Source organism: Colletotrichum tamarilloi, assembly GCF_030869305.1.
Source record: "Colletotrichum tamarilloi strain Tom-12 chromosome Unknown Scaffold_13.1, whole genome shotgun sequence".
In the NCBI taxonomy this organism is placed as follows: Eukaryota; Fungi; Ascomycota; class Sordariomycetes; order Glomerellales; family Glomerellaceae; genus Colletotrichum; species Colletotrichum tamarilloi.
Window position 1 is genome coordinate 761,612 of NW_026849396.1, and position 27,551 is coordinate 789,162.

Here is a 27,551-nt window from a genome sequence, read left to right on the forward strand (position 1 = left end):
GCACAGCTATGGCACTGTCTGAGAGGCAAAAAGTGCTTAGCGTAGAAGCTATACTGTCTAGGTACCTTACTTACCCCGCCATTTTGTGTCGCGCAGCCAAGGTAAGCTGAGGTGAATTCATGTAGTGTATGGTGCATCGTACGTACCCAAAGCAAGGGAGGTTAACGAGTGAAGTTGCCCAGCTACAGATTCAAATGGTCGCAATGGTGGTGCTGGAAGTCTGGAACCGGTGCTGATATTGGCGCTGCATGTGTACATCTACCATCGACTGGGTGTCTGCCCGTGTCTGACAGATAAGGTGCCTGTGTGTTAGCTTTTTGGTTTGACCTGATCCAATGTGATTGCTTCTGCCGAGGGAGCAACACTTCAGTCTAGCTAAGCTGAGGTAGATGCACCATCTCGCCTAACTGCTTTTCTCAGTTCTGAATGTTCTACGGATACCTACCTGCCTTACCCTCTTCGAGCTAACTGGAAGCAAGGTAGCGTGAGGTAATTGGAGCCTGAGCTAAAGGCAATTGTTAGGGAAAATGCTGTTGAGGAAAGTAGAAATGTGGTGTTCGAGGCAATGCAATTGTCGAAGCTCCCGTCCTTCCCGACTGCCCATCTCATGTATGGTATGCGGTACTCCGTACCTCATGCCATTGAAATTCCCACCCCCCATTTCCGTTCATCGCCTTCTACCGACGACGACTTCCCATCCCCGTCTCTCATCCCCCCTCTTCCCAACCTGCACACTGTCTGTTCCTGAGAAAAGCTCCTACCTGCCCACACCGAGCCTCTTTGATCCCACATCCATTGTCAATTCCGCTCCATCTGGATTCCACCTCTGCTCCTCTCTGTCACAGCTTGCTAGCTCTGAACATCATTCTGATCGATTGCCGGAGCCTACTCCGCTGCTATTCGCCTCAGCCAATTTGGCCTCGATCCTCAACACGGCTCCGAGCATCACCATCCCTCTCTTCTCTCCAACAACCTGGGAGATCTCGTCCGGCTCTGCTTCCGTCGTCTTTTGCTTGGCAACCTCCGACCCATCCCTGCCCTCCCGCCGACATCTTCCTTGTGTGACCGCGACTGCGACGGCCCCATCAAACTGCAAGCATTACCAGCCCAGTGCCCACACCACCACCACCTGAGCATCCTTGTCTGGCTGATGACAAGACGTTGCCGCGCTCTCACCACGCTGCAACCGGCACAACGACAATAGGCTGACTGTCATGACATTGGTCTTCTTCGCCGACATCGACAAAGCAATACTCGAAGCTCAGTTTTACGACTGATCGATATTCTGTCTAGCTGGGTGCATCATTTTCCGCTTCCTCCTCGAACCACGAGAGCTTCCGTACGCTCCGGCTCGTTAGCAGTCTTTCGGCTCGTTGGAACGGCGCTCCGCTGATCTCTGCCTACCGTTTCCCGTCAACAAACGCCCGGTCGCCGGCCTGCTTCGACCGTATTGCTCTCATATTGTCCGGATCGGCAGCTCTCCAGATCGTCGACAGTGACTTTTCTCACTGACGCGCGATCAGCTGCCCCAATCATCCGTGGTACGCAGATTTCAAACCTTCATTGAGAACCCCGCAGTACCTTCAGACTCCCGTCCTCAGCGATATATCGCAACATCCCTTTCACCAGCCCCTCCCGTCTTTACCGTTTGCGCCGACCTTACCCTTCTATGTAACGTACGTCTCCTCGCCCTGTCGCTCCATCCCAGAACCCTTTTCGGGCCAGCGTGTGGTATTGCCTTTCTGCGTGTGGGAGAGTGCGAATACGGTGCCCCGTTTACAAGCGACCCCTCCGTTTCTACACAATATCAAGGTATTCTCAATTACTCTTGATGATGCCTGTCTCCCGGCTCCACCGAGTCACCCACTTCCATCCGCATCATTGACCTGTCGCAATCCTAATCCATCGTTCCCTCATACTACCTCTTCTTAATCCTGTGTACACCTTCTTTGATATTGCCAAACGCAGACACTGATCATTAGGCATTATAGCGTGCCCTCCTACGTTTTCGGTCTCGACGAGGATCAGCTTCGCTTTTTGAATAAAGCAGCACCTTCTCGTACCCGAAGCCACCACACGTCCTCGTTGACACCGCGCCCCCCAGCCAATTTCGGGTCTTGTCCATCGCCAAGTACACGCAGGCGTCGATATCAGTCCGCGTTTTTGGCGAAACTCTTCATCGTGTGTTTTCTCGCTTTTCCACCTTCTTGCCCGCGATCTTCGCTTTTGCCTTGTTCTACCCTCTCGTACTGCCCGGCGTCGTTATCGGTCCCTTGGGTACTGTCTCTCGATCCAGTCAGCAAGCCCAGAGCCAGTGTCACACGCAAACCACTTGGTAGTCTTTACGCATTGGGTAGGTCAGCAGCGCACGATAAAACGTTCATTGTCCTACTTTGGACCAGATAACGCTTCCCCACCACTGGAACACCGTTTTTCAGCAGAATTTGAGCTCGACACCTTCGCCAGACCTGGCGAGGTCCTTAACCTGGACGATGAATACCCCTCCGAGCTTCTTCAATGATGCGGTTGATATTGCAACACCGACTAACAATGACTTCCCCAGCGATCAACCACGAACACTACCTCTAGATTCGCTCGATTTAGTCCGACCGGAAGACAGTGACACATCGGAGAACATGGCACACCACCCTTCCGTATATATGGCTGTTCCGGGTGCCTGGGATCCACTGGTGACTGGCATGCCCTCATTCTACGGCCATCATGGCCAAGCACAGTACAACACGAAGCAAGAAGACGTCGAAGATAGGCCGACAATACTCAACATACCTCCGGCTTCAACATTTCAATCGGGTGCGCGGGTCGACGCCAATATCTCGACGCAGCCTCGACCGTCAAAGCCGAGTCGAGCAGCGGACCCTTATGATGCCAGCCCACCCAGGAAGAAGGGAAGGAAAGGCAAAGCTCCGGAGCAGAACGACCAAGACCCGAAAAGAGACAAGTTCCTCGAACGGAACCGCGTCGCTGCGAGCAAATGTCGCCAAAAGAAGAAGGAGTGGGTCTCAGACCTTCAGGAAACCAAACAGGGACTGGAGAACCAGCATGCACAGCTGCAGATGGAATACAATGGACTGGTTGATGAAGTTACGAGAATGAAGAACGAGCTCATGTCGCACGCAAATTGCAATGATCCGAACATCAACCTATGGCTCGATAACGAAGCCCGGCGATTCGTTCAGGTGAGCGCAGAGCGTGTAAAAAAGCAAAGTCTTGATGCCAGCCGCATGGCTGGCAACAGGCCACTCGGCACTGGGGGAGGTTATAGACCGTCAATTGACAGTAAGAAAAAACCCCTTGTCCCACGACACAGCATTGGAGGTATTGATTGATGCCAGGTCAAATGTCTCTGATATCGCCTGCCCGCTCAGAGCGTGCTATGACGAGCCTGTCATCGAGATCTGGAAGTGATGCCGATATCAACTACGACCATATGCCCGACAGTGCTTTCGACCACGCATAGAGCGCTGTGGCTGGCGACGATGTGGAATGGATAGCAAGGCGCTAAAACTTGAGAAGCTGAGCTTTTCTGGGCACAGCATGATTAAGAAGCTCTCACTATCTTGAGTGGGGCTTCCAGAATAGGAGTTCGGATGGATTCGAGGACATAGCAATGCTATGATCAATGACTTGGGAGGATAATTACAACAAGGGACCAGACGGAGGAGTTGAGCCGCCAGCTACCGGACCAGAGCTGGGGAAACGACCTGATACCCGGGGGGAAAGTTGGGCTGTACATCTTTTGAGGTGAAGAATCCCACAAACCAAACTAGCAATAGGGGATTCGGATAGACACAAGATAACGATATGAACAAAGAAAATTCGGCGCAAAGCCACTGGGCAAATGCTATGATCTTACGCGAGAGGTGTAAGGCCCTGCTCAGACAGGATGTTTGATGGGGCAAGACGCTGACCCCTGGAGCCCCTTGGGACACCGTTCTCCCAAGTGGTAGTACGACGTGGATAGGTACATGGAGACGATATCCAAACGGCCGGAACATTGGTTCGAGCCCTACGGCAGAGCCAGCCGACCATCTGTAGCTTACCCGTGAGAAGCTTGCTCGCAGAGTGTTGTTATGGCGGGTCCAAACAAGCGAGCTAGAACGCTGTCATCGGCGGTGACGAGTTTGTCGTTTGCCGTATCTTGGACGGTCGAGACGTTGAGTATGCGGCCGTTCCTTCATGTTTTTTCTCGATATCTTTTCTCTCTCCAATACACTTCATCGAATCGTCTGCGTGGGTGTCGATGAAAGGCAAGTTTGGCGATGGAGTCGATCTCCTCTAAACACTTCCCCACTTTCATCCTCCCAGGTCGAGCAAAATATGAGAGGTGTTCAACGATCGTTGGCAGCAGGGAACGTCGGGTTTCGTATTCTCGTATTCGATGAGTTCTCGACGTCGGTCGTAGTGGTGCTGGGGTGGGATGAGTTGAGCTTTCGACTTCGCTTCCGGGGAAGGGGGGTAATCGGTGTCAGGGGTCGTGGGCTCTAATGAGCTTGAGCAAGTTCTTGCCAAGAGCATGATGCGATATCCTTGTTGGTGGAATATGGGTCACTATGAATGTCCTTGTCGGCTGTTGGCGCGTGTGGTGTTAAGAGAGTCGAGTTGAAGGTTGAGGACGAGGCGAAGCCTTGGGAAGCCGGTCGGTTTCACGAGGGATTGGATGGAGGCACAAGGTTCGAGGATAGAGGGGGATAGGTAACAGACGGACTGAAGATCGGGTTTGAAGCCACTGAGACATATGCGAAGTCGAGAGCAGTCGACGTATCGAAGGAGCGGGGTGTGAGACGGGAACAAGAGCGTGAGTAGGCGGTTGAAGAAGATCGAGGCTCCCAAAGACCTTGCCATGGAGACTGACGCGCTGGTACTAAGTGGTAGTATGTATCAAAGCCCTTCTCCCGTAGATCTTGGCGCCGTCGGAGGAGAATTGGGAAGCTTGCCTGAGAAGCTTGGGGGTGTACCTGGTGTTACTTGGAAGTGTGTTCAGGCAGGCAGGCAGCTTCAGCGACAGTACCAAAGTACGGGCACACCGCCATGCAAAGAGAGAAGCGGAAAGGGGAGGAAAGAGGAACAGAAAAAACCAGTTCGATATGCTGTGAGGGCAAGTCGGTTATCAACTAGAAGAAATTGGCATGGAGGAGAAGGAGGAGGAGGAGGAGGAGCTTGCTCCGGGATCCTACGTCAGGTTTAGGTAGCTACAGGATGTACCTTAGCTTGACCTGCACTACGTCAGTACGGGCCCCCTTGGAGTCGATTCCCTGGGTTCCCCATTCGCAACGACAACTATACAACACCACAGCAGTGGCCTCGAGAAGCGAAGTGGGGGAGGTCGAAGGGGACCTTGTCTAGTCGTCTTCCGGGGGGATTTCACTTGCTTCCAGGAGGGAGGGGATGTCGCCCATGGCATTGCATGAGAGGTGAGTAGAGGTTGATGTAGAGAGGGAACAAGAGTGATGAACAAGTCAAGTAGAATAGCATTCTTTAGTCTAAGGTACCTATGCAATGGTCATACAAGGACCTCTCTCCTTCTCGTTGGGCTGAAGTCTGAACTACCACATATCTACGTCACTGGTAGCCCCCAAATGTCCAAATACGGGATGATGGGTACGGGGAGCTAGGACGACGGGCAGGTGTACCCGGCAGCGGCCCCAAAATCCAGCCCAACCATCCCTTGGACGGCCCGCCACGCCGAATAGGTACTACACTAATTAGCATTACACAGGAGAAAACGTTCAAAACGCTTCTTTCAACGACCCGCTGTTTTCTCGCTATAATTCATGGATATAGAGGAACCTGAGTCCTGTCAGGTCGCGTGCGGCGAGTTTCGGCGACCGTCGCCGAGAACAAGTGGACAAGAGGGAGTATCCATGGATAATTTAATCTAGCAAACACAGGTTGGAATACTCTATTGTATTGTACGACGGTGCTTCAGTTGTTGCTTCCACTCCCTCCTGCAGGCATCAAGGCGGGAAAGCAGGGATCTGGTCCAGCCTTGCAGGGCTCCATTCTTCGAGGAGGAAGGAGGAGAAGGAGGATGACATTTTTGCATGTTGGTCTCTCGAGACTTGCTTAACTTGAAGGTGCCACATATTGACGCAGTTTGTTCTTACTCCAATCTCGAAGGCCGTGCCTTACATCTGACTACATCCAGACTTACTCTACACCCCTCAAATTTGGCATCTAAAAGACGGATACAATACCGAAGGTCGTCAAAACATGAGGCAAAATAGTTGTCCGTACCTTAATCTACCGTATGATGTATAACACGACGCAGAGCAGGGGTGGTGCCCGCGGGCTTCTGGCAAGGTAGTTTGCCTTGGACAGCGGAAACTCTAAGTTGAGGTAAGGCGGGTGGGTGGTGGTGGATGTTCGCTGACGACTTACTGACGGGGCGGGAGAGTGGGTGAGGCCAAGGACGAAAATGCCCCTGCTTGTGATGACGTAGGGCTGGGGCGCATGGACCCCGATAGGTACGTCTCGCTCCGCCGTGGTGCAGCGCGGCCGCGGCGGCGCGGGAAACCTGCAAACGCCCTTTTTATTTTCGATTTTTTCGGGCCGGGTTGATTGCAACTCGCTCCACTTTACCCGATGGGAGATATATGGGGCTGGAAGATACCCGGAGCGTTCCCCGGTGGTCTAACTCACTGACCCTAATACTTTTGCTCTTCAAAAATACCTTGCTTTGAAGTAGGTCCTTTGAGATGCGGACTGGACTGCGATACTGGACGGAGTACTGGAATCACGAGGTTTGATTTCACGTCGTTTTTTTCCACCCGTATTGGGTATCTCTGTTCTGTCTCGTCTTTTCTTCGGCTGACTGAGCGTGCATATGCGCGTGTGGGTTTCCGTTCGACTCAAGTCGGGGGCGACACAGTAAGACCCCGGGTTCTTGCCAGGTTCTTACGACGCAGTATGGCGTGTCAGGTTTCCGAATAGAGGCAAGTCGGACGTCAACAGCCCCATAGTCGCCAGAGAGGAAAAAAAAGCCATATTCAGCAATTGCCATTTTTGGTTTCAGCATACGCAAACACACACGAATTGTTGAATTTATGCATTCTACAGACCACCTTAGTCCATATCGCCTTTTCTGGAAGGGGAAAAGGGTAACATACAAGTCGCAACTTTGGTGTTGATACTTTTATGCAACTTAGCCAAGTATGTGACAGCTTAAGGTGCTCAGGTAGCCCCTCGTTGAGGTAGCATCAATTCGATTCATTGCAACTGCGCATATGCGCAAGTTCCTATCAACTTCCAAAGTCTAGACATCTGGCCCCTTTTTGGATCAACAGATCAGAGTCTTTTTCTGTCGCAAGCATTTATTCGCTATTGGAAATAATAGTTGATATCTGGAATAACACACTCGTCCGTGTTCATTCGATGACTCGATTTTACCACACAGATCCGCAAATGCATCTTTCCCTTAGAATAGGTTACAGAGTGAACGGCAATTTGTGCCTTCTATTGCTACAAGCCGGAGAGGCGCCTTCTAACCTGAAGATCTCCTCGTTGATTGGTGTTACATACATCGACAGATTTCTCTTCTTCTTTTTCTTCCCCTTTCCCCCTTTTCGAAGCACATTCGATACTTTATGAAATGATCGAACCACCGATGGCCGGGCCGCGCTTCAAAGTACCACCAATGAAGATCTTGCTGATCAAGTCACTCTGGTGCGACTCAATCATCTCGTTGAGCGCCGCGCGCTCAACAACCACGCGTCCCTCCTCCAACAGATCCTTGACATCCACATCGTGAACACCGAGGCACCTGCCCTGGTCTCCCACGGTCTCCATTGTCTCCTCCAGCCTCGGCCTGTCCCCGTTGGTGATGAACAGCGTCCGGCCGTGAGCCTTGCCCCACTGGTTGGCCTCGAGAACCTGCATCATCCACTTGCGGCGGTACTCCTCCGCAATCTTGGGTCCCACGAAGCCTCCGTCGGTCAGGGCGAGGAAGTCTTGGGGTAGGGGCAGCTCCATGCCGTCCTCGCAGACGATGAGCTGGCCGCGGCGGTAGCGGTAGCTGAGGGCGGTGCGCCAGGCGACGTCGTAGACCTTACGGTTGAGTGAGGTGCTGAAGTCGCGTGGCTTGGGGCCGTGGGAAACACCTCCGCCGCGGCGGATGGGCGACTGCTTCGTGCCGGCGCGGGCGCGGCCGGTTCCCTTTTGCGGGTGTAGCTTTCTGTGCGAGCCGCGAACCTCCCATCTGGTCTTAGTGCTGGCCGTACCCTGGCGGGTAGAATCGCCCTCGTAGACGACAGCGAGATGGAGGAGGTCGCGGCGGAGGGGGAGGTAGAGGTGCTTCGTCGAGTAGGACTCGAGGGATTGGGGTTCGAGCGTCGGGAAGGCGTGAACTGTGACGGGGACGGATGTGGCTAAGAAGGGGTGTTAGGGCTTGCATCTTTTGAAGAATGGAGTATGTTTCCGTAGAACGTACTTGGTGTCCACTCCGCCTGCTTAGATGTGCTGTAGACGGAGGTTGTGATGCCGGGGAATGGCGCCTCGGTGGCCATTGATCTCGTAAAGCTGGATGAGCCGATGAAGGAGGTAGCAGGGCTCGCGTTCCTGCACGTCGATGAGAGAGAAAGCCCCCTCATGGCCTCTCCGAGGCTCCTGACTCCTTTGCCGGCCATTGTGTATACGGTCGTCGCAAGGGGAGTTCGCGATGTTCGATGGGCTGCTCCTTCGATGCGTTAGAATATCGGGAGCTGCAACCCTTTGCGCAGGAAACACGAAAATTTGGCCCGTCCTGTCGAAGGAAGCTACCAATCAGACAGCGTCAATTGCCGGTACGTACCTGCAGCGTGCACGCTGTGTGGCTTGTCAATGGGAGCTCCAGTCCCCTGTCCGGGGCGGGATATTCCGCCGTTCAATTGGAAAAATAATTATGGGGACCCGCAGAGCAGACTCGTGAAGCTCTGTTGAAAAACCTCCTTCAGAAGCTCTGGTCGGGAATTAGACGACCACCTACCGAACCCACCACGCCCCCCTCTCTTTTCACAGCCCAAGATGTCATCGTCGTGTAGGCAGGCCATCCGGCCGCTCCACCGATGCCTGAACAGAGTCGCCACGCCCCTGCCGATACGGAGAAGTCTTTCAACGACGCCCGCCCCTGCCGCCGAAGTGTACAAGGTGTCGCGCGAGCGCCCCGAGACTGTCGACCCCGTCGAGCTGGACCCCAACACGGCCGTCGCGCCGTGGGCCGAGAAGGATCTGTGGAAGGCAGGCACACCGCCCGTTGGTTCGAGACGTCGCCGTTATGCCATCCGCACGAGTTCAAACATCCCCTTTGAGCAGCTGCCCTACCAGGCATTCCAGGAGGCGCGCAAGATCCTCGCCGCTGATCGCGAGGAGAAGCTCCGTGCTATTGTGAAGGAGACGGAGGCGATCAAGCTGTTGGAGGGCTTGAGTGGTGATCAGGTTAGGGGAGGAGAGAGGATGCGTCAGATGAGGCTGTCCAGTCTGCGAAAGCAGGTCGAGAGATTGAAGATTCTGGCGGATATCAACGATCCCGCTGTCAAGAGGCGGTTCGAGGATGGGCTCGGTAAGGATACATGACGTCCATTTCTATGCTTGAGACGCGCATTGAGTGCTAATGTGCCTTCTGGAATAGGTGACATGAGCAAACCCATTTACCGCTTCCTTGCCGAGCGCAAGTGGCAATCCTACGAGGCTAAGATGATTGAGCAGCGTATCCAACAGCTCAACATCATCCCCGATATTCTCCCCAAGATCAAGCCGACCTACGACGTTCAGCTCTTCTTCCGCCGCTCCAAGGTCCCCCCTGGCAAGATCCTCCCCAGCAACATCTCCGAGGTGCCCCCGCGTCTGCGCATCACCCCCTTCACGGCAGGCGAGCGTCTCGTCTCCATCGTCATCATGGACTCGGACATACCCTCCGTCGAGACCGACGGCTTCACCAAGCGCTGCCACTACCTCGCCGCCAACATCCCCGTCTCGCCGACAGCAACGTCCATTCCGCTCTCCAAGATCCGCGACGAGGCCCAGCTCGCCGTTCCCTACCTGCCCGCTTTCGCGCAAAAGGGCTCCCCCTACCACCGCCTCTCCATCTTTATCCTCGAGCAGGGTGACCAGAAGCTCGACACCGCCCAGCTCAAGAAGCTCTACCAGGCCCGCGACGGCTTCTCCCTCAAGTCGTACCGCGACAAGTTCAACCTCAAGCCCGTCGGCTTCAACATCTTCCGCACTATCTGGGACGAGAACACGGCTGGCGTGATGGAGCGCGCCGGTGTGCCGGGCGCCGACATTGAGTTCCGTCCGAAGCGCGTCTTCTCGCTCAAGGAGCCCAAGAAGGCCCGCGGTTGGGAAGCCAAGCGCCAGACCGCCAAGTACAAGCATCTGTGGAAGTACACCAAGCGCATCAAGGGGTACTCCAACGCCAAGGGCTTGGTCAGGAGGAAGTAGAGGAGTCAGCGTCGTGCGTGTTTATAAGAGCAGAGAGGACACGGTTACTCGGGCGGCCGAACCACCACTGAGCCGGGATGTAACGCAGCGGAAGAAGCTGGAAGCGAAAATCGGGGAAGCAAGTGCGGTGTTGTTAAAATGTGTAGAATACGTGTACTTTATGTCCTATCACCTGACCGTAGATGGGTGCAGTCTCATGGCTGCGCGGTTGTTATAGATCACCTACTGTCAACTCCGGATCCTCGGCCTCCTCACCATTATCCTCGCTCTGTGTCCCTAATCGTTCGCTACTTTTATATTCAGACGAAAGGTTGGGCTGAAGATCGTGTGCTTCTCCTGAATCGATGTATATTTCGAAGATGATTGACGTTACACCAGCAAACATAAGCCAGTCGTTGTCATCCAGTAGAGATACTAACACTCGGGGACGAAGGCACCAGGGTGAACGTGACTCTCTCCGATCTTTCGGGGGCTTAGGGAACTATATCTCGATATTCGGCTTTGTAGAACCAGCCTTAGCATTGCAGTGCCGGGATCCGGGCGCATTAGCGAGGGCCGCATCGTAGATTCTCCGCTCCTTTGGCGCTTGGGGAGCTGCTTCCCAACATCAGATCTGGGCAGGACAAGGCTTTATCTCTCTGGTTATCACGTCGGACGTTCACATCTTCTCGGGGGCGTTGAACAAGTCGTTCACGGATAAGAGCGCGAGGAGCAGTGGTTCAAAAGAGTGAGGTAATTCTCCATGAATACGTGCGTGGGGAGTAGCGGTCCATGAAAGTAAAGCGATTGTTTATAAATATGAGCGTGAAGAGCAATGGTTTACAAGAGCGAAGATGCAATTGATATTAACCATGAGAACAACAGTCGAACCAAAGTTTTGATCATGAAGGAATATACTACTTCCCCTGATTAAAGAAGTACATCAAGTATTCGTTTTTTTCTAAAGGTAGCAAAGGAATTATTCGTTACCATGGTGTAAAGAGTGGCGTCAAAAGAGAGGAAATATGTCCTTTAACTCAAACTGCGAGAGGCTATTGTTTCCCTCAGGTCCAAAGAGCACGTCGAGCGGTCGGCTTTTTTTCAACAACTAGGTGTGCTCGGGTTTGGGTTGGTTCCAGTAGTTGAGACTTGCATCAGGCATGAATATCTCAGATGCTCCTCATCGGCTGCTATGGGTCTGGAGTATAGTTTTATATGCTCCTTTTGGTTGCGATGACTTATTTCTGCTTCTTCTTAATTCACATTTCAAGTTTCGATGCTACATCGGGCATTTATTTCTTCCTGGAAATAGCAAAGAGGTCACTCATGAATGACGAGAGTGACGGGCTGTGGTAAATGTGTGTGTGTGTGTGTGTGTGTAAAAGGGAGGCAAACAAAAAAGAAACAAGACTTCATTGATAACTCTTGCTTGTCATCACTCAACTCCTAATGGGCGAATTTTCAACATCGACTCCATTCTCGAGTCCAAGCGACTACCAATAGAATCGATTCTGCTGATATTTCGAGATATGACTTAGTGTTTAACTTGATATGGCTGCTTCTGACGACTCTCAACGCAATTCTCAGTGGGATTCTCGATACGACTCTAGACAGGAGCGCTTGAACTAGCACTTCTGAGACACACCTCTGCGCTTACCCTTTTTTTTTCAGCTGTTTCGACAGGCGAGGTAGGCTACACTAGGAACTTTGGATCTTGAGATACCGCCAAGAGACAAAGTAGGCAGCCATCACCTCGACTTGGCACATTAACCCCAGAGATTTCGGGCGTGCATGCAGTACTACCGTACGTCGTTAGATGATACTACTGGTATTTATGTGGACTTTCAATTTTCAATATACAAGTCCCCACCCGGGCTTAGAAGAACTGCAGTAACTGAAGTTTATGTTGGTAATCTGCGCCTCGCTCTCCGCCAGTACTGACGAAAGTGTCTATCTACCGACGACTGGTGTTATTCATCCTTCGGTTAATTATGAAAAATAGATTGAAGCTGTGCATGTCATATGTAATAACGGAACGGTGTAAGCCACTATGAGGTAAGAATACAACATGGGGTTGTCACGAATGAGACGTAAATATGTCATTAACAAATGTATTGCTGTGACAAGGCCAATGGCCTCATCTTAAACTATTGAATCAATGCAGTAAGGTAGCAGAGGCAACGTGTGACTCATCACCATGGCACCAAGGCCGGTGTTTGGAACTCTAAGTCCACCAGGCATCCTCTTTATGATGCCCCGAAACGCCTTCTCCCATATATCTCATGCCCGCAGGCGCGCTGTTATAATGCCACTCCCTCAGAACCAATAAATATCATACGACACGTGGCGACGCTGCGCGTATTGCGTGGATCCATGTCCCGCGCTTTCGTGAAAATTTCCACTGCAATCCCTCGTAGTAAACATCATGACCATTCTATCCTCCCACCGGGTATCTAGTCGCGTGCGGCATCATCTGCCGCCTGGCGCTCACGCATGTTCTTCTCCCACGTCTCCCAATCCTCGTAATCATTCGTTTGCCGAGCCTGTCGCGGCGTCGGCTTGGATGGCGAATCCAACAGATCACCGAATTCGAGTTGACAGTCTGAATCCATCATCATACTGGTGATATCAAAACTGGAACCAGGAGCATTCATAGACTCCGCCAATGCTCGGTTCATAGCCTCCAGCATATCAGAGTCATACTGGTGGTCGACCGGTTGGCTTGAGAGGTACTCCTCCAAGGCCATCTCCATCTGAGAGAACTCTTCATGATGCAGGCGAGGGCTTCTCCGGATTTGGCCTCTAGCCGACCGCGGAGTCCGCATAGGCGTGCGGCGCATAGCCATGGGGGATCGGAGCACATCGCCGGACCTCAACGATCGTGAGACACTCCTAGTGACGCTTCTAGTGATGGGACGGTGGCTGGGTGTCGGCCGAGTGGGAGTCTTGAAGGGGCCGCTGTTAGCAGGCCTTTCCCGAGGGGGCGGCGTGGATGGGCGAGCGATGGGGCTCCGAAACAGATCTTCCAGGTCATCATCAGGAATAGCCAGGTTCTCCTTATTCGACCCGGTGTCCTTCTGCGCCTCATCCTTGCTAGACTTGTCGGTGGACTCCTTGTTTTGTGCAGCTTCCGCTGAGACGTTGAGTTCCGGCGCAGTCTGTACGACGTTGACGGCAACCTCACCTAGGACCTTAGCAACGCCTTCCTTTCGAGGTGAAGGAAATAGGAGCCGTCGGGTACCACCCATATCTTGCACCACGTCGGCGTTGTCAAGGGTGATTGGGCTCTTGGCGGTACCGCTTCCTCGAGAGTGGGTAGATCCTGGGTTGGAGGCATGCCCGGGCGACGCTGGCCGTGAGCCCTGATAGTCAGGCGGTTGAGACATCGATAGCTGAGAGACTGAACGCTGTGAAGCTTCGTTGGCATTGCTGACCTGTGAGATGCCACGAGATCTGCTTTCATCCATGGGTGAGATGCCTCGATCCTCGGGCCCGATGGGGTCCGTAGTGAAGTAAGCTTCAGACGTCGGATTGAGCGGGTTTGCCGAATCAGACTTCTTCGTCCTGGGCGGTCTAGGAGCTCGCCCAGTACCCCGAGGCCGTCTTTGTTGACTGAGGCGAGATCTGTCCTTCTCCCATTTTTCCGATGGCCGATGTGCCTTCCATTTACACAACCAAATACCGCAGGGATTGCAAAGCATATGCCATTTCCATTCTGACTTGTCCTCATGAGGTGCCAGGCCTTTCTTGATGACCTGGTATTTGGTAACCTTATCTTCATCATCTCGCTCCAAGACCAGGATGGCAGTGATTCTGCCAGGCTTATCTGAAAACTCGGTGAATTCGGGGACACCCTCATGCTCCTGAGACCAAATCTTGCGCCACGTGGGAGTCTCAATAGCACCACAATTGTTGCAGTACATAGGGGTTTGCCCACTCTCGATGGCCTGCAATAGCTTTTCTCTAATGGCCTTCTTCTTGACATAGTTCTTGTTTGCCTTCTGAGCCTGGGTTGGTGATCTCGGGGGTTGGAACGCGTCGCTTGGCGGGCAAGGCGCTTCGGAGAAAGAGGTTATATCTGGAAGTGGGAGAGCTGACAATGCGATAGGGCCGATCGGGTCGCTGGCCGGGACCATTGGAAGTGCCTGCGAAAATTCTGAAGTAGACCGAGAAAGAGATGGTGGTGCGGAAGGAAGAGCGAAGACGTCGGCCGCGATAGGAGCCAATGTCGAAGGCTCTGGCAACACTACGTCGGGTGCTTTATCCTGCACAGCTTGTACAAGTTGCTCGAGTCTCATGTCGAGGCTATCTTCAGACCGAGGGGCCTCGAAACTGGGAGCACTTTGACTGTCCATGTCGACATCAGGCTTTATCACCACAACCGGCTCCTCTTGTTGTGGTGAGGGCTCTTTTCCCGCAGGCTGCGGAGGCACTGTCATGTTGGACTCGCTGACGGCGTGCTGTAGAGGTGGCAGTGATGGCTCTGTCGACGGCGTCGAAGTGGGTGCTTTGGGAGGGAGTTGCTTCCGGATCTTCGGAGCAGTATCTATTTCGCTGGGTACATGCTCCGCCAGCTGAAAGACTTGGATGGGGATACCGGATTCATCTATTTGTTCCTTGGTCTCGTTGCGATTCGTTTTCCGCCCTTTGGATTGTTTCGGTGCAGTAGCAACGGGTTTCGGGAGTGGCTTCATAATGTCGCCATCGAAAAGGTCGTCAACGCCGCCGCTCATAAAGCCAGAATCATGCTGTGGCATTGGCATCGGCATTCGCATAGGGGGGAGTATCGGGCTGGACGCCGGCGGACTTGACCGCACAAAGCTGGTGGTACGAGGGACAGGCGGTGAAGATCCAATGGCTGCAGGGCTATCCTCGGAAAAGTTGGGAGACACGGCCTCTGAGTCTGGGGAACGGCCATCTTGTTGACTCGGAGACATGGCAAAGGGCGGTTCGGAAAACTGGGGTTGGCTAGGAGGCGTGGCGGCCTGGCTCAATGTCGACTGCCGACGCAACTTGCTACCTTTCGTGGCCTTGCCACCCTGTGGCATTGAGGGACCTCTGTCGGGGACGGGTGTTGGGGCTCTAGGCACATCCTGCATGTGAGAGCCCATAGAAGGGTCTTGAGAAATCCCGGCCGGTCGCAAGGTTCGCAAGGAGCCAGCCGTGCTTGCTGTGACGCGGAGAGGGCCAGAGCCGCCACCGAAGGGGGCATTGATGTTGCCTGTGACCTGGGTCATGGTTGCCCTCTTCTTCTTGGCTGGACCATCGTCGCCATCGGTTCCATCCTCATAGCCCGACGTGTTACCTTGAGTCTCAGCTCTCGGCTGCTTTCGGGGGCGACCACGCGGTCGTCCGGTAGATCTTGATTTCTTTGATGTGTTTGAAGCCCTGGATGATGGTCTCGATGGTGGGTTCACTTGAGTCTCGGTTGCTGTGTCAACAAGCGTAGGGGCCACCCGATTAGGCCCTTCAGAATTTTGCATAGGCGGTTGAGGTATGGTCTGTTGAAGTTGTGAATTTTGCATTTGCTGTTGCGGGGGCCCATTGTAAGCAAAAGAATTGCTTTGTTGCATTTGTTGTCGTTGCTGGGGTGGTGGTTGTGGTTGGTGTTGGAATTCGTTGTGGTGCTGGGGTAGGTGGTGAGGGGATGCAACATTTTGGGGATGTTGCTGGTTGCCCATCTGCTGATTTGACTGCATGAAGCTGGCCCACTCGGCATGGCTATTGGGCGTGAGTGCACCATCGTTGTGTCTCGTGGGTTGTATCTCGACGCTCATGTGGCTTTCAGAGCGCTGATATGAGTGTCGAGCGTCTGGTCTAGGTTCGACTTCGTATCTCGGTTGTGTCATGGCGGCTACTGGCTTCAGCTTCAGTTTGATCTCCAAGATCTCCTTGACGCCACCGCTAAAGACCGAGAGGGGATTCCTGGTGGTGCGACCAATGATCCTCTTGCCATCTGTGTTGTTCATGATCCATCCTAGAAAGCCCTGTCCGACCAATGGCTCATCGGGTTCTGAATAGTCGTATGCGTAGACGGCAAAGTCGCGGGTGGCGTCGCTCAGCAGCTCAGGGCTGCACTTAACAACGGCCTGGGCACACAACTTCAAGTCTACCATGCCGACTGTGGTCTTCTCGTCGATTGGTACTGTTTGGACGGTGAGTAGTTCTGAGTGTCGCGCCAGGAAGCTCTCGCCGCTGTCGGCGAACGCGTAAATGACCTTGACTGCATCTCCCAGTCAGTATATCCGGCGAACGCCAGAGCAGAAACAAAACGGGAAGCACTCACGGCCCATGGTTCGAATCTGTACACCCGCATCATCCATATCTGCCGGGCCAGAAGGAGGCTGTGGTGGCATCGCTTGGCCGTTACCTCCCCAGTTACCCACAGGTGCTGATGGCATTGGCGACGCCATCGTAGGCGAGGCTGTCACCGACTCGAGTGTTCGTCCAGTTCGAAAGTGAGGTGACGGGCGAATATGAAAAGACGAATAGGTAGAGAGGTATTGCCGACAGAGTCGAGTGGTGCCGGCAGTAGTTGTTGGGCGGTGACCAAGGGTGGGAAAAAAGGAAAAGAAAGTGGAGGGATTGGGAGTTGAGAGTGGGTTACGAATTGGTGGTTGTAGTGGTTAAAGTGGTAAAGTGCAGGCGTCACGTAAAGCGCGGGGCGGGTATCATGGCCGTGGTCGTGAAGGAAGTCGCGTCCTGGGCCCGGCTTTGGTGTAAGTCGCGTTTTTGGGAAGTGGATCAAACCACTTAAAGCCCATGCGCGACTAGAGAGCAGCTCTGAGACAAACGCACGCCTCGCTGTTTTGGTGCAGAGTTGAAAAAGTAAAGAAGCTTCTCAAATTCAATGCTGGACAGCTCAATGAAAAGGCTCAAGCGTTTGCTTGTAAAAAAGAACTGTAACCTGGGACGGATAGTACGATGAGGGAAGAAAGACGTGAAGTCTGTCGCGTGTACAAGTAAGGTAGGAAAAGAATACAACGGGTAAGGTACGCAATGAAGGAAGTCTCAATACAGGCCGCCCAAAGCGGGTTAGACCAGCAGGGGGTGCTGTGACGTTGGACCAGGGGTAAGGGCCGCTTAGCTTCTTAGCGCGAACCCAGCTTTTGCACCGAATCCAGAACGCGCCAAAAACACGCTGTGCACGCTTTCGTCCGCGACTTGAGTGGCCCACCGGGGAGAGCGGAGGAAGGTCTCCAAGGGCTTCCGGTGATGGTCCGTGCTCGACCGAGACCTTTACCGCTGAATTTTCGGATGTGACCCCCCCTGAAGCCTCTGGAGCCTCTGGAGGCGGTTGCTGTGTGAATGCCGTAAGTGGGTCCCCTCTTTCCTCGCTTCCTGAGGTTCTCGGGTGCGGGTGGGGCCTCGTCCTCCTGCTGACCAGCCGGTTGCTACTGCCTCTTCTTGGTCGGACTTTGCGCTTGCAACCGGGACTTGACACCGGCGGCTCAGGACCAGGGCGGACCAAGCACCGGAACTTACAAAAGATGATGGGAAATGGTAGGGGAGAAATGCAAGCTGCTCTTTGCTCTCCTGCCCGAAGACGGCGAAGGGGGGCCGGGGGCCCTCTTTATACTTGCCCACTTCTTGAAGCCTGGGCCTGAGGTCTCTCTCTATTCCTCTACTCTTCCCGTCTTTCGCCTGGGTTGTCCGTACAATCAATCTCACGGACCAGGGTGACAGGGTCGAAGTTCTGCCCGTCCAACCGAGAGACCGATCATTCATTCATTCCCCCCTTCCAACTCCCGACTCATCCACCTCATCTCTTCTTAGTGTAGAGGTTTTCAGCGCTACCATGGTATTTGCATCCATGACTCCACGTTCTCATCCGGCAACCAGTAGCCATTAACCTATTACAGCGAAGCCATCGAAGCCCATCCGCCACAGTCATCGCTCTTCACGTTAAGAAGTTTGTCATGAAAAGTAAGGCCTGGCTGGAAGCTTGCCTTACTTTACTTGTATGACGGAATAGCTGGTTCATCTTATCTCCGATAATTTCGAAGCAACCACCACAGCCGTGCAGGCAACAATACCAGGCCCGCCTATCAGCACGAAGCCATCGCTACCCCAACTTTTCTGTATCAGTTCCAATCCACCGAGGTTCCAGCATTTCTGAATGCGAAACTTATTGGGCCAATCAGGCTCAACAACGAACAGATGATGAAGCTTTTAATCAACACAGCTCACGATCTCCACTTTCACAACGAACACAGCCATGCAGTCCATCGAATGTCAATAACGGATCACAATACAACCCGTGAAATTTATTCAGATACATGGCAAAAGCATCTACAGTATCATACACGCCTAGGAATTGTCCCGGTGACATATCCCAACACCATCTATTGGTTTTCCTCGGGCCAGACCGCGCGACCCTCCTTGTTCGCGACGACCTTACGGTCCACAATCTCCTTGACTACCGCCTCGACACCTTGTCGGTTGTTCTTCGAGGCGGCGAGCTTCTTCACGACCTCCTCGGGCGTGTGCTGGCCCTCGAGCACGACCTTTCGTACATCGGCCTCGGTCGGCAGAGCAAAGTATGTGTACGGGTACTCCTTGTAGTCCCGGTCGTTCAGCAGCCCAAGGTCTTCTCCGCTGGACTCGAAGAAGGGCTCCGTGACGTTCATCTCAGGCTTGATCTCCTCCAGAGTAGCAGGCTTCCACACCGGGGCTCTCTTCTCAATCAGCAACGCAGTCACACCCTCGGTGAACTCGCCCTGCTGCATGAACTTCTCTGCAATCTTGTGCTCGCGCTTGAAAGTCTCGGCGATTGACCAAGTGCCGCCGATGCGCATTTGCCTCAGCGCAACGTTGACGGCCGTAGGCGACCGCTTGTGCAACGTCTCGATCGTCTTCGCGGCCCACTGCTTCGTTGAGCCCTTCTCAGCCTTGAGAGCCTTGATGATGGCACCGATGTTGCTCTGGCTGAAGCAGCGGTCGATAGCCTTGCGCAGGTCGCCGCCGAGAAGGATGGGCTCGTTGTGGGGGAGACCGGTGGCATACTCCTCGAGGGTTTGGTTGACGATTTGGAGGCGCTTCTCCAGTGAGTCGTGGTCGCGGAATCGAATCTCGGCAAGACGGGCCTCTACCTGGGGCAAAGAAGTCGAGTGGAGGTAGTGGGTGGCGACACCAGAATAGAAGACGTTGGCGCCCTGAAGTCTCTCGCTCGTCAGGGCGAGGTACGTGCCGATGGAGCCGGCCATCCGGGGCAGGAAGAATGAGGCGCCAACGTCGGGGAAGAAACCAATCGTCGTCTCGGGCATGGCGAAGATGGTGCGCTCAGTGGCAACGCGGAACGGCGCGTGGATGCTCAGGCCGACACCGCCACCCATGGTGATACCGTCCATGAAGGCAACATAGGGCTTCTGATACGTCGCGATGTAGTGGTCCAGCTTGTACTCGAGCTCGAAGTATTTTGCGCTCCGCTTCCATCCGTCCTCAAACTTATTCCACTTTGCCAGTGCGGCAACGTCTCCGCCGGCACAGAAGGCCTTTTCGCCTGATCCCTTGATGACCACCACGTTCGCCAGGTCCGACTTTTCCCACTCGACCAATCTCGGCAGAATTTTTCGGATCATGCTTCCGTCCAGGGAGTTGAGTTTCTTCGGGCGGTTGAGCTCAATGGTCCTCAGACCGTAACTGCTGTTGAACATGACATCGTCAGGGTCGTCCTTGGCCTTCTGCTCAAACCCTTTCGGAATCTGCGTCGACATCTGTTGAAGGGGGTTGTTAGTCAACGTCGTCGACTATACCAACAGCAAGACGGATAGAATGACTCACTTGTGCGCGTGATGAGGCCTCCGCGCCGATGATCTTGGCTCTGAGAGGCATACCGAAGCTCCTGCTGCAGCTCCGGCAAGGAACAGCTAACGCTGCCGGCCTGGCTCTAAGTGCGATCGCTCTCGAGAACATTTGTCTGCTACCAACTGCCAATGCGCTCGAGGGGAGGTGGTAAAGGAGCTTCGATGTAGGTGATGTCGCGGGAATGGTTTTCCAAAGCTCTTCTCCACGTCAAATTCGAGGCCGAGAATAACCATGGGTCTGTCCGGTAAGGCAATTGGCAACTGCCAGTTGAGGTGCGCACTGACCAAGGTGCGCCCGGCAGAAACCCCCACTAAACCTTGCGCATCGCTGCAAGCTTTCCAGTGCAGCTTTCGCCTGTAATTTTTGGACGGGGACACTTTTTCCAGCGCCGACCTCACTGGAGCTATTGGCCAATCAGAGCATCTGTGCGCCATTACGGCGAGCCGCGAGACTGCCAAACTCTTTCAGCCTTGCTGTGTGTACCTTTGCCCAGCATTCAAAGACGTTGTCGCGACACACACCACATCAACACCCTCCACGCCTATCCCCACCACACTGCCGCCCATCATGTCGACCGATCCTAAGATTCAGTTCGTACCTGTCCTTATCCCCTGTATGGATATCCATCCATTGTGCTAACACGTAAACCAACAGGGAGCTTCTCACCAAGTCGCGCAACGAGTTGACCGAGTACGAAATCGCACAGCTCGAAGAGCACGAGTTCAGCGCCGGACCCCTTTCCATCCTCCAGACCGCCGTCCGCAGCCACACCCAGGTCCTCATCTCCATCAGAAACAACCGAAAGCTCCTTGCGCGCGTCAAGGCCTTTGACAGACACTGCAACATGGTTCTGGAGAACGTCAAGGTGCGACAACTTCTTACTCTCGCTCGTCGCCAGAAATCACAAAAAGCGAGGCTGACGTTGTTATTCTATAGGAAATGTGGACAGAGACGCCGCGCCTGGCCAACGGCAAGAAGGGTCGTCCCGTGAACAAGGACCGCTTCATCAGCAAGATGTCAGTTTACGCCCACCGCATGCCCAGTACCCCCATAATTGGAGGCTAACACCTGTACAGGTTTCTCCGTGGTGATAGCGTCATCCTGGTCCTCTTGAGCTGAAGAAATCCAACAATCGCGGATGAGAAGGAGTTGAGCGTGTTGGTCTTGTTATGCGGCCCCTCTACGATAATCATCTGGGCCATACACAAGAACGTTGAAACCGAGAAAACGGGGAGAACAAAGGGACTGCACTATCCGGCCATACGAAGAATATGCCTCAACAAGATGAATTGGGACCGTGAACGAGGCGCGCTTGGTTTGGTGACAACTTGGCGCATGCTCACCGTGCCATACCGTATGAATTAAGAGAGAGGCGGGGGAGAAGAGCAGCGGACGAACCAAAAACTTGAGAAGGAAACAAGTTTCGCATAAATACCCACGGTAAAGTGGTTTTGTTGTTTCAAAATGGGATGAGATAGGCGTTGAAGACAAAATGGATCAATTGGGTTCTTTCATTTTCTCCCTGACTCTTTGAGCATTCTGCCGATTTTCCAAGCTTCGTGCAACCACACGAAACCCCCCTATTATCCGATTCACTCATCGAGGAAAATTACTACTAAAACAGGCGCGATCTGCCCCATACACAAGGAAACCCTTTTGGAAATTGCGGACTCGGCAATCCATCTCTACAGCTTCTCCCAGCCATCCTCACCCTCCAGGCCCGCCAACCCGCTAAAGAAGCAGCTCAACCCCCACGCGCCGGGGTCGGGCACCTGCTCGAACCCGGAGCCGCCGACGTACACCGTCCGCCCCAGGCTGGCCTTCATGCCCTTTGTCGTCTCCGCGCCCGCGCGCGCCGCCTCGGCCGCCTTCTTGACGTCGCCCGACTCGCCGAGGACCTCGACAAAGGGGTACAGCGCGTCGACGAGGGTCCGGTCGCCGGGTCGAGCGGGCGTGTACCGCGACATGGCGTCGCTGCTCTGCTTCAGGGCCGCGGCCCAGGTCTTTGCGTCGGCGGACCCGGGGGACAGGCTGCGGAGGGCGGCGGTGAGGGCGTTGAGGAAGATTGCGTAGAGGGCGCCCGAGGTGCCGTCCATTGTGTTCTCGACGACGGGGACCACGGAGGCGAGGTCGACGACGGCGTCGCCTGTCAGGGGGTTCTGTGAGATGTGCTTGAGGATTGCTAGTGAGCGTGAAGCTTGTCAGCGGACTGTGCATGTGTGGTGTGACATCTAGATCGGATAGCATGTTTGTCTCTCACCTTCAGCTCCTCTCTTCAGACCGATACCGCAATCGCCGTCACCGACGACGGTGTCATACCTAGTCACCTCGGGCTCGGCCGCAATGACCCTCTGCAGACCGCCCGTGATAGCCTTGGTGGCCGCAGCAGCATCGTACTTGAGATCGCTAGGCTTCGTCGCCTGCCCGACGTCCGCCGCCTCCTCCCGCGTGGCCTGGTTCTTGGCCTCCCACGTCTCCTTGAGGATGGGCGACGACCAGCCCGTGGCCTCGGTCGGGTAATCGAGCAGCTGGATCATGCTCGGGCCGCCAATGTCCGTGTTGACGACGTTGAGGAGCGAGATGCTGAAGCCCAGGCCGTTGAGGCTCGTCATGTACGTCCCGCTCAGGATTCTTACGGGCCGGATCCCGTAGCTGCCCTCCAGCTGCGCCGCGACCTCGGCCGTGATGCCCCCGAGCTCGAGCGCGCTCACGCCACCGAGGTTGTTGACCAACAGAACGACCTCGTTCGAGTTGACGTTCAAAAACGCCCTGTCCTTGTCGCTCTGATCCAGCAGCTGCGTGAGCATCTTGCCCACCAACCCTTCCAGATCCGCGCTCTCCCGGCCGGAACCCGGCTCGTTGTGGATTCCCATGCCCAGCTCCGCCTCACCGAGCTGCAGCGCGCCCTCCTCCTCGCCGCTGGGCACCGCGCGCCCGGGAACGTGGACGTGCTCCAGGCTCGCGCCGACGCTGACCAGGTTCTCGGCCGTCAGGCGCGCGACCTTTGCGACCTCGGCCAGCGGCCTGCCCTGCGCCGCGAGCGCGCCGGCAATCTTGTGCACGAGCACCGTGCCCGCGATGCCCCTCCGTCCGACCTTACCCGCCTTGGCCCGCCCGACGCCGACGTCGTCGCCGACGACAACCATCTCGACCTCGAGGCCGCTGGCGCGGGCCTTTTCGACAGCCATCCCAAAGTTGAGCACGTCGCCCGTGTAGTTCATGACGGTGACGAGAACGCCCGCGCTAGTATCGACGCGCGAGGCGACGGCCGTCCGGACCTGCTCCGCGCTCGGGCTGGCGAAGATGGTGCCCGCCACGGCGGCGGAGAGGAGACCCTGGCCGACCATGGCTGCGAAGGAGGGCTCGTGGCCCGAGCCGCCGCCCGAGACGACAGAGACGGTCTTTTTGTTGGCGGCATCGGGTGTCGGTCTGCGGTAGATGATCTTGTTGGGCTTGTCGAGGGCCAGGCTTGGGTTTGTGAGGGTTAGGCTGTGGAGGGCCTGGTTGACCAACTTGGTTGGGTCATTGATGAAGTGTTTGGCTGACATTTTGAAGGGGGTTTGCTTCGGATATGTTTTGCCTGGTGATAGGGTGAGATGTGTTGTGTTGTGATGCCCAGATAAGATACCGCTTTCTCTAGCTTGGACAACGTCACCTCTAATACTGGTGCTTTTGAAGTTGGGGAGGAGGCAAGTAATCAAATATTATCCTCGGAATTAGATATGAGGGGGACGGTAGTAGTTGATGGGAGATGAGGAGAGAGCGAGAGAACATCCTTCTCATTCACAAGGTAAACGGGGGAACAACCCGAGTCTACTATATGTAAGTCGGCCTCAAGGGACCGAGCAATTGGACGACCATGACGTCCCACCCAAACTTCACGTCTCTCCAATGACTTCCTTTAGGTCCTCAATTGGTCCTCCTTCTCCTCCTCCCAACAGCTTCCGCGCCGCGGGGTCGGGTGGTATGTACCTTATGCGGGGCCCGCGGGGGTGGGAACGTCACCTCATCCGGCAAGCGCAAGCGCCCGGGGTCTCGCCGATGTTCTTCTGCACCGTACGAATTGGGAGATTTTTACCTCCCGCAACGCTAAAAAGAAAATGAGGGGAGTAAAATTTGAACCGGTTCATGACAGCAACTGTTGCCGTGGGAAGCTTGCCTGAATTGGCTTCTCAATTTTCATACATTGCAAGCGCCTTTTCATCATCTTGTGGCTGACACGTCTATTGAGAGGCAAAGTAATGACCGCTTGCGCAAGCTCTCGATACCGGAAATGAGGATAAGGGAAAGTCTAGGCGACGGAGCATCGGAGCACAAATCGGCATCATGAAAATAGAGTGTGTATATGTAAATGTATGTGTATGTAGGGTATATCGTAAACCCGAATTCTCTTCTGGATAGAGGTCTGTACACTTGTTGCCGCCCACATACCAATGCCAGTATATCATACCAGACTGCTATCAAAGCTGGTCTTTCCCCCCAAAAACGCCTCATCACATGCCGTTGCCATATTAAATGTTCGACCGAGAACCCCAGTGCTGAATAAATGCTGCCAAAGGAACGGTTATGCCCTTTCTCATTTCATGATGAAAAAGCACCCGGCCACGATGCTCAAAGTGATAGCCGTCGTAGCGAATCCGGCAGCAACCTTATCCTTGGTCTCGATCGGCGGCAACGTAGGAATCTTGGGCTGCGAGCTCATGCCGGCGTTGGCGTTGCCCACCGACGTGCCGCCCGTGTCGGCCGTCACCGGCGCCGTCTTGGTATCCGCCTTCTTCACGAGCATGTACATGGCGGCGTCGAGCGCGTTCATCTGCGCGCCCACACCGACCAGGCCATCGAACTGGCCTTTGGGCACCCATTGAAATCCGCACGCCGTACCCGGTTGGCCCTTGTAGCCTGTAGCCGGCGAACCGTTGCAAGCGGCAATAGCGAGTTCGGCGCTGGGTCTGAGAAGACCCATAATCTTGTCAAACAGGGAGGGCACCACCTGCGCCGTTCCGGCCATCCACCTCGTGAAGTACCCCTTGAAACTCTGCTGGTCCTGGTCGCACAGCTTGAATGCCTCGCAGGCCTGCTCGAACATGGCGGTCTGGTTGAAGAACAACGTCGTCGCCTCGGTCAGCACGCCCTCGGTTCGCGTTAACCACTTTTTGTCCTGGGTCAAGTTGTACATCGTCGCGGCACCGTGCAGGAAGATGCCCGCGTTGTATGACCACTGGATCGTGTCGATATCCTTGCAGTTCATCCCGTTGTCGACCGTGGCGCCATCGTAAATCTTGAACTCGGGCGTGATCAGGCCGACGCTCGTCTCCCAGTCCCAAATCTTCTCCGCCCAGTCCGCGTACGTCTGGTTGCCGGTAAATCGTGCTAGTCGAGCTGCAATGTTGAAAAAGCATCCGTTTGAAATCGAGTTCTTATAGTTGAAACCGTTGTTGAACGTGAAGATCTGCCACCGTAACCCACCACCACACGTCGCCGTATCCCAGCGGCTAACATATTGATTGAAGGTAGCCTGAGCCAGCGCCAACCATTGAGGTTTGTCTGATGGAGGGTTCGGGAAGTTGTTCTCCGCCGCGCTCATTGCCGCCATAGCCCAGAATCCTTGGTCGTCATTTCCTTCTGTCCTCGTCTGGTTTCTCGGCATGAAGTCGGCGTCATCGCCTGCCTGATGAAGTAGCGCTTGTGTTGTTACTGCGTTGTATGAATCGTCTCCCGTCAGGCGCCAGTAATCCACCATTGTGCCGAACATCGCTCCAGCCTCCCACCCTGATGCTTTGTTAGAATATATCGGATATGGAAACCCCTCGGCAAAATTACTTACAGAAGTACGGATCTGGTAAGTTGCCTGGTGTGTCGCCAGTGTTGTTTCCTGTGTAGAACTTCAACAAGCCGAAGGCTATTGTGCTCGCACCATCCTTGATGGACTGGTCTTGGTCAAAGTTGATCTTGACAGCCGCGTCCGCGAGCTGGCCCAGCAGGCATGCTGCGCCAGCAACCTTCAAGAACCCCCGCATGATTGACTGTGAGTTCCAAGTTGTTGTCGTCGTCTAAGTAAAGATTGTGATCCGTTATGGGATATCAGACCGAGGCCGCAGCTCCTTCGTGGATAACGTTTGTTGCCTTTCGTCTTGGCTCTTCCGATGCTACCGTGCCAGATAGCTAGCTGGTTCAGTTGGCTATAAATGGATGAAGAACAACATAAAAACAAATCACCAACAGAATTCGTTTACTCAAGATGTCTCCTGGACTGCGAAGGGAAGAATTAAACAAGAGAAGCCTGAAACAAGCGGATACGAAGAGAGCACTCGACCAGGAGTAAAGAATGGAATAGACTTGTGAACAAGTCTTCGCAACGGTCTCGCGTTGACGAAAAAGAAAGGAATGCTTCAGAGACAATAGTCAACGAAGCCGAGATGGAGCACAAGAAGGGTAAGGGTTGAGCGGGAGAAGAGAAATAGACCAGAATGACGTGAAGGAGAGCAACAAGAGAGACAGACTGGAGGGAAAGGAGGGGACTTTCACCCCCCATGACTGAGTTTGGACGACTTCGTCGAACACTCAACGTCGTGACCGATTTTCTGCTGCGTCAACCCCCGTACACGACGTTTCCGAACCCCAGGCGCCCTTGTCATCGTGTCGCACCGCCATGAACTCTCCCACCCCCTTTTTTTTTTACCAAGGTACGGATAGACAGCGACGATAAGAGACAAGGGGCTGTAGAGTTGTGGGCAAGAAGCGAGGCGAGCGAGGCTGTGCGTTCGGGTACGGGGAGAGATGAAACCGTTGCGGTTCGAACTTGGCAGCCTCTCCGTCTCAAGATTGGCCGCGGAACCCCCTTGCGACCACAGACGTGTAACCGGAAGCCAAAAGAGACGAGTAAACATTTTAGACTTGTGTTGCCAAGCCTCTGGAAGATCTGGATCTCTTTGGGTGGAACGGTTATTTGGTTTGCAGCTTTTGCGGCGGGTTGAGCAAAAAGGATTTCCTTGAGTTTGGGGTCTCCATGGCGAGGAGTTCGCGATACAGAATTCGTATTGAAGAAATGGGGAATAGATGGCCCATCACTCTAAACTTGGAAGTTCTGTGGGTAATGATCCGACCTTTTAGCAGATGCAGGTTATTCTCCTGTACGAGAGGGAGCCCCGATACACTGGACGACGCACAGCTGCATGCAAACTGGACTTGCTGCAGTTGTGCAGACGGGAATCCGGTGTTGCTTGCTGCAGTCCTCTCTCTGTGTGCAATGTTGTAATTCCAAGGTTGAGATCCATTTTGACGTTCGGCAAAGTTGGCTGTCACGCATGCAAGCAACGTCCAGGATTATCTGA

The 27,551-nt window shown here is 54.3% G+C and overlaps 9 protein-coding genes across 9 annotated transcripts; 4 read left to right on the forward strand and 5 right to left on the reverse strand.

Annotated features, from left to right (window-relative positions):
• Positions 1 to 611: 611 nt before the first annotated feature.
• CTAM01_05370 (uncharacterized protein) lies at positions 612 to 1,133 on the forward strand (the record flags this gene model as incomplete). Its single annotated transcript, XM_060521400.1, has 1 exon — positions 612 to 1,133. One exon carries the CDS (start codon positions 612 to 614, stop codon positions 1,131 to 1,133), a length of 522 nt encoding a protein of 173 aa, XP_060384206.1.
• A 1,359-nt stretch (positions 1,134 to 2,492) lies between these two features.
• On the forward strand, positions 2,493 to 3,478 carry CTAM01_05371 (bZIP transcription factor; the record flags this gene model as incomplete). Its single annotated transcript, XM_060521401.1, has 2 exons — positions 2,493 to 3,297; positions 3,354 to 3,478. The coding sequence occupies 2 exons, from the start codon at positions 2,493 to 2,495 to the stop codon at positions 3,476 to 3,478; spliced, it is 930 nt and encodes a 309-aa protein (XP_060384207.1).
• A 4,124-nt stretch (positions 3,479 to 7,602) lies between these two features.
• Positions 7,603 to 8,642, reverse strand: CTAM01_05372 (ribosomal protein L4/L1 family protein; the record flags this gene model as incomplete). The annotated part of the gene is made up of 2 exons (XM_060521402.1): positions 7,603 to 8,384; positions 8,447 to 8,642. 2 exons carry the CDS (start codon positions 8,640 to 8,642, stop codon positions 7,603 to 7,605), a joined length of 978 nt encoding a protein of 325 aa, XP_060384208.1.
• Positions 8,643 to 9,018: 376 nt separating this feature from the next.
• CTAM01_05373 (phosphatidylethanolamine-binding protein) lies at positions 9,019 to 10,434 on the forward strand (the record flags this gene model as incomplete). Its single annotated transcript, XM_060521403.1, has 2 exons — positions 9,019 to 9,553; positions 9,623 to 10,434. The coding sequence occupies 2 exons, from the start codon at positions 9,019 to 9,021 to the stop codon at positions 10,432 to 10,434; spliced, it is 1,347 nt and encodes a 448-aa protein (XP_060384209.1).
• Positions 10,435 to 12,866: 2,432 nt separating this feature from the next.
• Positions 12,867 to 16,826, reverse strand: CTAM01_05374 (GATA transcription factor; the record flags this gene model as incomplete). Its single annotated transcript, XM_060521404.1, has 2 exons — positions 12,867 to 16,636; positions 16,700 to 16,826. The coding sequence occupies 2 exons, from the start codon at positions 16,824 to 16,826 to the stop codon at positions 12,867 to 12,869; spliced, it is 3,897 nt and encodes a 1,298-aa protein (XP_060384210.1).
• Positions 16,827 to 18,758: 1,932 nt separating this feature from the next.
• Positions 18,759 to 20,328, reverse strand: CTAM01_05375 (enoyl-CoA hydratase/isomerase; the record flags this gene model as incomplete). The annotated part of the gene is made up of 2 exons (XM_060521405.1): positions 18,759 to 20,129; positions 20,197 to 20,328. 2 exons carry the CDS (start codon positions 20,326 to 20,328, stop codon positions 18,759 to 18,761), a joined length of 1,503 nt encoding a protein of 500 aa, XP_060384211.1.
• A 459-nt stretch (positions 20,329 to 20,787) lies between these two features.
• CTAM01_05376 (LSM domain-containing protein) lies at positions 20,788 to 21,339 on the forward strand (the record flags this gene model as incomplete). Its single annotated transcript, XM_060521406.1, has 4 exons — positions 20,788 to 20,810; positions 20,875 to 21,085; positions 21,157 to 21,236; positions 21,297 to 21,339. The coding sequence occupies 4 exons, from the start codon at positions 20,788 to 20,790 to the stop codon at positions 21,337 to 21,339; spliced, it is 357 nt and encodes a 118-aa protein (XP_060384212.1).
• A 566-nt stretch (positions 21,340 to 21,905) lies between these two features.
• Positions 21,906 to 23,768, reverse strand: CTAM01_05377 (dihydroxyacetone kinase; the record flags this gene model as incomplete). Its single annotated transcript, XM_060521407.1, has 2 exons — positions 21,906 to 22,402; positions 22,481 to 23,768. 2 exons carry the CDS (start codon positions 23,766 to 23,768, stop codon positions 21,906 to 21,908), a joined length of 1,785 nt encoding a protein of 594 aa, XP_060384213.1.
• A 1,028-nt stretch (positions 23,769 to 24,796) lies between these two features.
• Positions 24,797 to 26,237, reverse strand: CTAM01_05378 (glycosyl hydrolase family 76; the record flags this gene model as incomplete). Its single annotated transcript, XM_060521408.1, has 2 exons — positions 24,797 to 25,989; positions 26,045 to 26,237. The coding sequence occupies 2 exons, from the start codon at positions 26,235 to 26,237 to the stop codon at positions 24,797 to 24,799; spliced, it is 1,386 nt and encodes a 461-aa protein (XP_060384214.1).
• Between the last annotated feature and the right edge of the window lie 1,314 nt (positions 26,238 to 27,551).